The following is a 9,815-nucleotide window of genomic DNA, read 5'->3' as shown; positions in this document are numbered from 1 at the left end:
TCCCTCCTTCCCTTCCCTCTCTGCCTCCCTCATTTTACCTCACTCTCATGCACACACTTGAATATGCTTATGGTGGGTACTAAGAGAGAAGAAAAAGGAGAATGAGAAAGAGGAGGGGGGAAGAGGGAGAAAGAGGAAAGAGAGAAGAAGTACGAGATAATGAGGCTAAGAGTAGTGAAGGATGGTATTTAGTGATAATACGTCTACTGTATATGGTAATGAAGACATGACACAGTGACGCAGCTGATGGTGGGGATGATAACACGACACAATAACACACCCACTCCTCCTCCTCCTCCTCCTCTTCTTTCCTCCTACCTACGTGTAACCAAATAGGTAAGAAAACTATCCACAGTCCGTCCCCATTCTTTAGTAAAGGATTCCAGCTGTGTCTGAGTCTGTTTAGCCCTCAGAAGGTTGTTTACCAGACCTTAAATTAATAAATATAACTTCATTTTTTTAAGCAGTCTGTCCCGGTATTCTGAGACTATTACGTCTCTATGGCTTATAAAGTTGTTCAAAAGTAGTCCAGTTAAAGGCTCGCCTATCAGTCTCTCTTGAGAATGTATTACTCTACAGAGATGACTACACCAGCGTCTCGTAGGTACACTTCCCCTCCTCCTGATGACTACACCAGCGTGTCGTAGGTACACTTCCCCTCCTCCTGATGACTACACCAGCGTCTCGTAGGTACACTTCCCCTCCTCCTGATGACTACACCAGCGTGTCGTAGGTACACTTCCCCTAATTGTGTACAGTACCAACCTCTGCGGACGAGTCAGCCCATCTTGGACCACACTGTACTGAGACGCTGCCGCAACACCAATATACAGGACATCAAGACTTCACTGTGTGCACTCTGCACCCTGATGCCCATCATCTACCCACACACCCTCCATCCCTCCACACCTTCCTCCTCCATCCTCCACACACCCTCCTCCTCCATCCTCCACACCCCCCTCCTCCTCCATCCTCCACACCTTCCTCCTCCATCCTCCACACACACCCCCTCCTCCATCCTCCCCACACCCTCCTCCTCCATCCTCCACACACCTCTCCCTCCATCCTCCCACCTCCTCCTCCATCCCTCCCCCCTCCTCCTCCATCCCTCCCACACACCCCTCTCCTCCCATCCTCCCCACCCCTCCTCCCTCCATCCTCCCACACACCCCTCCCCTCCTCCATCCTCCACACCCCCTCCTCCTCCATCCACCACCCTCCTCCTCCATCCTCCACACCCCCCTCCTCCATCCTCCCCACACACCTCCTCCTCCATCCTCCCCCACACACCCTCCTCCTCCATCCTCCACACACCCCCCTCCTCCATCCCTCCACCCCTCCTCATCCATCCTCCCCACACCTCCTCCCCTCCATCCCTCCCCACACCCCTCTCCCTCCCTCCACCCCTCCTCCCCAACCTCCCTCCTCCATCCTCCACACACCCTCCTCCTCCATCCTCCCCACACCCCTCCTCCTCCATCCTCCCCACCCTCCCTCTCCCTCCTCCCCCACCCCTCTCCTCCATCCCCTCTACCCCTCTCCTTCTCCAACCTCCCCCCACACCCTCCTCCTCCATCCTTCCACACTCCTCCTCCATCCTCCACCCTCCTCCTCCATCCCCTCCCCCCCCCCCTCCTCCATCCTCCCCCACCCCTCCCCTCATCCATCCTCCCACACTCCTCCCTCCATCCTCCCACACCTCCTCCTCCATCCTCTACACTCTCCTTCTCCAACCTCCACCCTCCTCCTCCATCCTTCACACCTCCTCATCCATCTCACCTCCTCCTCCATCCTCCCCCCCCTCCTCCTCCATCCTCCCACCCTCTCATCCATCCTCCACACCTCCCTCCTCCCATCCTCCCCCCCCTCCCTCCATCCTCCCACACCCTCCTCCTCCATCCTCCCACCCCTCCCTCCTCTACTCTTCCCACCCCTCCTCCTCTATCCTCCCCCTCCTCTATCCCCTCCTCCCACCCCTCCTCCATCCTCCCCCACCCCTCCCCTCCTCCATCCTCCCACCCCACCCTCCTCCTCCATCCCCACACCTCTCCCTCCATCCCTCCCCCACACCTCCTCCCCTCCATCCTCCCCACCTCCTCCTCCATCCTCCACACCCTCCTCCTCCATCCTCTTTTCTCCTCCCACTTATGTGCAAACCTTCATGCTATTTACTCCACTCTTGTACACACCATGAAGCTATTTACTCCACTCTTGTTCACACCATCAAGCTATTTACTCCACTCTTGTACACACCATCAAGCTATTTACTCCACTCTTGTACACACCATGAAGCTATTTACTCCACTCTTGTTCACACCATCAAGCTATTTACTCCACTCTTGTACACACCATCAAGCTATTTACTCCACTCGTGTACACACCATCAAGCTATTTACTCCACTCTTGTACACACCATCAAGCTATTTACTCCACTCTTGTACACACCATCAAGCTATTTACTCCACTCTTGTACACACCATCAAGCTATTTACTCCACTCTTGTACACACCATCAAGCTATTTACTCCACTCTTGTTCACACCATCAAGCTATTTACTCCACATACTCCACGGGCAGAGTCAGGTCATACAAACAAAGTATAATTCACAAAACATAAGCTAATGGGTTAAGGTGTGGCTTAAACAGACATATACCACAATATAATCCTCGGAATATTCCCTCAACTTATAAGACTCCAAATAAGACTCCAAATAAGACTCCATATAAGACTCCATAAGGGTGGCTAGAGGTCTTATGGTGCAGTCTTCCCACATGATGAAGGAATATTATTTAATTGTGTTCACTCGGCTATAAATATGAGGTTGAATAAAACACGATATGCTGGTACTCTTATATGTCCCTGTGAAATGGAACACGTAATTGGATTCTTCTTCCCTCCATTATCCCAACCATTCATTTTCATCATCATCACTTTATATATTTCCCATTTTGTTTACTTATATTTACTTGGTCAAATGTCTTTATTCATCTCTCGCTGATCAATAAAATGAGTTAGTTTGGGTTTGTTAATTTATAATACTATTTTTTTTTTAGTACAGTGGTAAGAGAGCACTAGTTATAAGGTACCATTGTAACTCCTGTGGTATAGCTGTACAATCGACGGTCAATAATAACCATGACATGAAGATCATTATATTCACTCCTTTAACTGTTACTCTGGCGGGATGAGAGTTAAGTGACGTATAACTTGGCAGTAAAACAGTTTATTTTAAGATTAGGAATATTTCCCCCGGTCACATACGTAACTCTCACGGCAATAACTAGGATGACGCATCAATAACTTCAACGCTACAGAAAACATTTGACAGTAGAGTAATAACTTGTGTAGGTCAACAATAACTTCAACAGTTGTGCAGTGGTTTGGGACAGCAGGGTAACCATGTCAGCAGATGGACACCGTAGTTACATGGTCTTAACTGACTCTCTGTGTACCCCGACCCATGACCTGACCACGGGGATTGAGTTGATTTTGAGGTGAAATAAGTTGGGGTTAATCTTCAGGTGATCATTTTTATCTTTTCCTCAGTGACATCATTTTTCTATATTTAGTTTCAATTTGCTTGACTGCGCACCGTAAAGTGAAGGCAAGTGCTCCTCCATGTTTGTTTGTGTGTTTGTATGACGGTGAAAAATATCTTATCATCGAGCAAATGTCCACTAAATGTGATCCGATTGAACTCAGAAATGGCACTCTGATCGATCTTGACCCAGAGACGTTTCCTCGAATTTGTGTTTTCAGTATTACAAATACTGCAAAAAGTGGCGGAAATGTTGGAGTTTGTCTTGTTACACACTAATGGCACTTTAGTGTGGCCCAATTAGCCAAAAAATCTGCATGTAATAGATGTCAATGGATAAAAGTTTTCTTGACTTTGTATGTTATCGCAGTTTCTTCAGATTAGGCCTATGGCAAAAACATAAAAAAAGTTACAAATGACGAAGGCATCTGAAGTGCCAAAAATAAAAATAAATATTGTTTCTCACGTAAACAAAGGAACCCTTTATAAAAATAATATCTTCGTTCATAATGATGTTACACAAATTGCCAAAAATGCTGCGAAATTTCAATTTGGTACAGACGCCATCCGACGGCCGCAATATATAAAGAGAAGTTGGTCTTCATGGATAATATAAAAAGTTTGGTGAAAATTAAACAAATAAATGTGTGCACAATTGCAAATTTTTTAAAACTATATTTCCTTTAAAGTTTGCGACATCTTTACCAATTTTTGCAGGAATTATACACGTGAGATTTAAATTTAGGACAATCTTCAACGTCTGACGCATTCAGATATGAACGTGTATATATATATATTCGCATAGTTTTCTTTCTTTTCTCTCTCAGGAAACAACGCCGGCTGTACTTTAGTCTCACTCCGTGGACGGTTTCAGTTTCTTCTTGTGGTGCACACACCTCTGGCCCTCACTGGTGCCGCTGAGGGAAACAATGCACAAGACAGTTATAATACTACTCAATGACCCCGAGCTGGTACAGTACACTCTTAACTACAACTAATAAAGCCCCCAATAAATATTGACCAACGGTCTAATAATATTATTGTCTTAAACATTATCCCGCTGCAGGACAGGTAATGGGAGAGTAATAATAATATTCATGGAAAAACAAACAAAAAAACAAGCACTTAAATTTCCTTGTTGTTGTCTCTAAGGCCTCAGTTGTTCACCAGCTGTTGTTTCTATAACATAATTTTTTGTAAACATTTAGAATAAACTGATGACATTATAAATTATGCTGTTTTCATATTCTAAGTTTCTATAACACAAGAGTTCTCAACTATATACATGTACATGTATGTATGTATGTATGTATGTATGCATGTATGTATGTATGTATGTATGTATACAGTATATTACTGCTCAGCCAACACTTTCAACTGCCGTCACCGAGGACCTCCCAACACCACTTGTTTCAACTGACAGTCACCCAAGGTCGCCAAAACAACAGACGGCCACATTCACCAAGACAACAGATGGCCAAGGTCATCAAGACAGCAGACGGCCACGGTCACCAAAGCAACAGACGGCCACGGTCACCAAGACAACAGACGGCCACGGTCACCAAAGCAACAGACGGCCACGGTCACCAAAAGCAACAGACGGCCACGGTCACACAACAGACGGCCACGGTCACAACAGACGGCCACGGTCACCAAAGCAACAGACGGCCACGGTCACCAAAACGCGGCCAGTCACCAAAAACAGACGGCACGTTACCAAAACAACAGACGCACGGTACCAAAGCAACAGACGGCCACGGTCACCAAAACAACAGACGGCCACATTCCCAAGACAACAGATGGCAGGTCACCAAGACAACAGACGGCCACGGTCACCAAGCAACAGACGGCCACATTCACCAAGACAACAGATGGCCAGTCACCAAGACAGACAGCCACGGTCACCAAAAGAAACAGACGGCCACGGTCACCAAAGCAACAGACGGCCACGGTCACCAAAACAACAGACCCACGGTCCCAAAGCAACAGACGGCACGGTCACCAAAACAACAGACGCCACGGTCAGCAAAGCAACAGACGGCCACGGTCACCAAAACAACAGACGGCCACGGTCACCCAAAACAACAGACGGCCACGGTCACCAAGACAACAGACGGCCACGGTCACCAAAGCAACAGACGGCCATTCACCAAGACAACAGATGGCCAGGTCACCAGACAACAGACGGCCACGGTCCCAAAGCAACAGACGGCCACATTCACCAAGACAACAGATGGCCAAGGTCACCAAGACAACAGACGCACGGTCACCAAAGCAACAGACGGCCCGTCACCAAAGCAACAGACGGCCACATTCACCAAGCAACAGACGGCCACGGTCACCAAAGCAACAGACGGCCATGGTCACCAAAGCAACAGACGGCCACATTCACCAAGACAACAGATGGCCAAGGTCACCAAGACAACAGACGGCCACGGTCGCAAAACAACAGACGGCCACGGTCACCAGACAACAGATGGCCAAGGTCACCAAGACAACAGACGGCCACGGTCACCAAAACAACAGACGGCCACGGTCACCAAGCAACAAGACCCACATTCACCAAGACAACAGATGGCCAGGTCACCAAGACAACAGGCCAAGGTCACCAAGACAGCAGACGGCCACGGTCACAAAACAACAGACGGCCACGGTCACCAAAACAACAGACGGCCACGGTCACCAAAGCAACAGACGGCCACGGTCACCAAAGCAACGAACCACATTCACCAAGACAACAGATGGCCAAGGTCACCAAGACAGCAGACAGCCACGGTCACCAAACAACAGACGGCCACGGTCACAGACAACAGACGGCCATGCCAAAGCAACAGACGGCACGGTCGCCAAAACAGCGGCCACGGTCACCAAAACAACAGACGGCCACGGTCACCAAAGCAACAGACGGCCACGGTCACCAAAGCAACAGACGGCCACGGTCGCCAAAACAACAGACGGCCACGGTCACCAAAGCAACAGACGGTCAAGGTCACCAAGCAACAGACGGCACGGTCACCAAAACAACAGACGGCCACGGTCACCAGACAGCAGACGGCCACGGTCCAAAGCAACAGACGGCCCGGTCCCAAAGCAACAGACGGCCACGGTCCCAAAGCAACAGACAGCCACGTTCCCGGTCACCAAGACAACAGAAGACCACGGTCACCAAGACAACAGAAGGCCACGGTCACTAAGACAGCAGACGGCCACGGTCAACAAAACAACAGAAGGCCACGGTCACCAAGACAGCAGATGGCCAGGCCACCAAGACAACAGATGGCCACGGTTGCCAAAAACAACAGACGGGCCACGGTCACTTCAAGACAACAGACGGCCACGGCTGCCAAGACAACAGAAAAGCCACGGTCACCAAGACAGCAGATGGCCATGTCTACCAAGACAGCAGATGGCCACGGCCAATTAAGACAACAGGACGGCTACGGTTAAGCAAAAACAACAGACGGGCCAATACGGTCACTAAGACAACAGACGGGCCACGGTCACCAGCAAAACAACAGACGGCCACGTTCACTAAGACAACAGGAAGGCCACGGTCACCAAGACAGCAGATGGCCACGGTCACCAAGACATGCGTGATGGTCACGGTCACCAAGACAGCAGATGGCCACCACCACCAAACAGCGCCGGTCACCAAAGCAACAGACGGCCACGACAATGCAAGCAACAGACGGCAACGGTCACCAAGACAACAGATTTGCCACGGTCGCCAAGACAATAGATGGCCGCGGTCACCAAGACAGCAGACGGCCACGTTCACCAGAAAACAACAGACGGCTACGGTCACCAAACAACAGATGGCCACGGTCAGCAACAGACGCTACGGTCAACAAAGCAACAGACGGCTACGGTCACGAAAGCAACAGACGGCCATCAAAACAACAGATTATTACGGTCACTAAAACAACAGATGCCGCCATCACCAAAGCAACAGACGGCCACGGTCACCAAAGCAACAGATGCCACGGTCACCAAAGCAACAGACGGCCACGGTCACCAAAGCAACAGACGGTCAAGGTCAAAGCAACAGACGCCACTACCAAAGCAACAGACGGCCACGGTCACCAAACAACAGACGGCCACGGCCACCAAAGCAACAGGTTTCATTGAAGATGTCTAGAAAAAAATCTAGCCAACAGAAAACCTAGTTAATCTAGTTGACTACACTGAGAGGACCGTGACGGCCCATCAGCGGTGTAGGCACACTGACACTGACGCTCTATTATTAAAACATCTTCCCTTGAAGAGGTCAATGTGTTTCAACTGAATTTTAAACCAAATGAGTTCCTGAGACACCACAGTACAGTATTTAACAGGGTGGTGGCGGTAAAATTAACTAATTCAATATTTATAAATTCAATTTTATTGAATTAGTTAATATTACCGCCATAACACCCCGTTAAGTATTGTACTGTGGTGTCCTCGACTCATTTAGTTTAAACTTCAGTGTCAAAAGGCAAAACAAAGACCTTTATGGACAAGAGGCGTGTACCTTTCCAGACCTAATACTGAAGAGCAATAGTTGATGCTTCCTATATGATTCTATGAAGACAACGATTACAGAGCCCACAGGCCAGACACAATTTTTTTTTAACTAAAAGACAAGTAATGTACCATCACAGACCCTATTATATCAAATAAATAAATAATAAATAAACATTAATTTAATAAATAAACTATATCAAAACAGTAAACAAATATATATATATATATATATATATATAGATCACATACTTCTGACAGTACCCGGAAGTAGTAGACTTGATCCTCACAGACACCCCTACCCTCCCCCAACCCCAGTCATAGGGCAGACAGTGAATCTTATTGCTGGTATGTGTGAGGCAGGCAGAGGTGAGAAACACCTGCTGCATCTTCATCTCGCAAGCAATTCTAAACCAGATCCCTAATACTTATTAAAATTCACTGTGTGATTATGACGCTGCAGGGGACTGAGGTAAACGCGCCGGCAACAGTCTACGGATTTAAAGCCCCGGAGGAGTTAACTAAGACGTTTGACCTATGGGAATTCATGAAAGTAAGCAGGAAGCTAACACCATAAATATTATATAAATAATAAATACATATCATAAACACACCTAATATTAATAATAATATACATTAATTTAATCATTACTGTTATTATGAATATTTATATTAACATCATAACTACCATCTCTACCAAAATTATACGTTAACGCAACGGTAATAAAAACGCCGACACACTAATAGCGTTACATATCTGGACGCCAGAAACCTGTTTGTATTCAATATCCACACTACACCCCTTGGGAAGCAAGACAAGAGTTCTATCACATACACTGGGTTAAGTAAATTGGGACAAATCGCGTTACTGCAGCCCAATGAAGTTGAACTGTATATTATTTACTTCATCAGAGTTATGTAACGTCACCAAAAGTGTGCGACAGACTGGGGCGCAGGAGTTATGGTGAAGGAAAAAATTATTGTTAGGTTAATACGGTTAAGGTGCAAGAATTAGTCAAACGTAGGCTATATCAGATTTAGTAGTTACAGCTGACTTAATAAACGTACAAGAATATTACAATCATATCTAGTTAGGGATTCGGGAGTTAATGTCACTTTCACCAGATATACAATATCAGACTAGAGAGAGGAAGGATGATAAAAATACAGTCATTGTAGTTAAGGCAGGAGGTACGGCTAAATACACCCACCTTTGCAAAAAAAAAAGTCAGGCACAGAGTTCAGTACTTTAGAAGGAAGTCGCGATCCAGGTAGTAACACCAAGTAACAGGTCCTGCGGGAGTTACACGAGTTTTTAAAACTATCTCTATAATTGTTCATCGGTGTTGGATTAGCGTACATTAGCCCCATACAGCTAAAAAAGACCAGTCGTTAGCATCCACAGTAATAACATTATAACAACACCAACAGGGAGTAATTTTGTGAGGACGATTGTGTTTCAGAGTAAATGAACCGGGCAGTAAGAAGCTTATCCCTGCAATGGGCTAAGTGAGTCTCATAGATGATCTGGTAGGAAACATCCAGTCCGGTAAGCTGCTCAGAGATACAGTGAATTACGTGTCTGGCATCAGGAACCCATTTTGCATAAAAGAGACAAACGTAACCAACCACTTTACTGATAACAGCTAAAAATATATATACATATTCTTTTTTAATGATGCTTTTACATAATCTCTTAAATAATTAGAGTAATTTATATTCCAACAGAAAGAAAATAAATAAATTTCTAAACAACCTGTAGATATTTTTGCCATGA

At 46.7% G+C, this 9,815-nt stretch overlaps 1 protein-coding gene across 1 annotated transcript; it reads left to right on the top strand.

The window, feature by feature from the left end:
• Window positions 1-5,011: 5,011 nt before the first annotated feature.
• On the top strand, window positions 5,012-6,985 carry LOC121858998 (proteoglycan 4-like). Its single transcript, XM_042355649.1, has one exon. The coding sequence runs from the start codon at window positions 5,012-5,014 to the stop codon at window positions 6,983-6,985; it is 1,974 nt and encodes a 657-aa protein (XP_042211583.1).
• The last annotated feature ends 2,830 nt before the right edge of the window (window positions 6,986-9,815 follow it).

This window comes from Homarus americanus, unplaced genomic scaffold, assembly GCF_018991925.1.
Source record: "Homarus americanus isolate GMGI-L3 unplaced genomic scaffold, GMGI_Hamer_2.0 scaffold36975, whole genome shotgun sequence".
NCBI lineage: Eukaryota > Metazoa > Arthropoda > Malacostraca > Decapoda > Nephropidae > Homarus > Homarus americanus.
The sequence above is the reverse complement of the archived record's forward strand: the minus strand, read 5'-3'. Positions and strand labels throughout refer to the sequence as shown.

Bases quoted from the DNA above. Each gene is read 5' to 3' on its own strand.
- LOC121858998 (XM_042355649.1), top strand. From the start codon at position 5,012: ATGGCCAAGGTCATCAAGACAGCAGACGGCCACGGTCACCAAAGCAAC.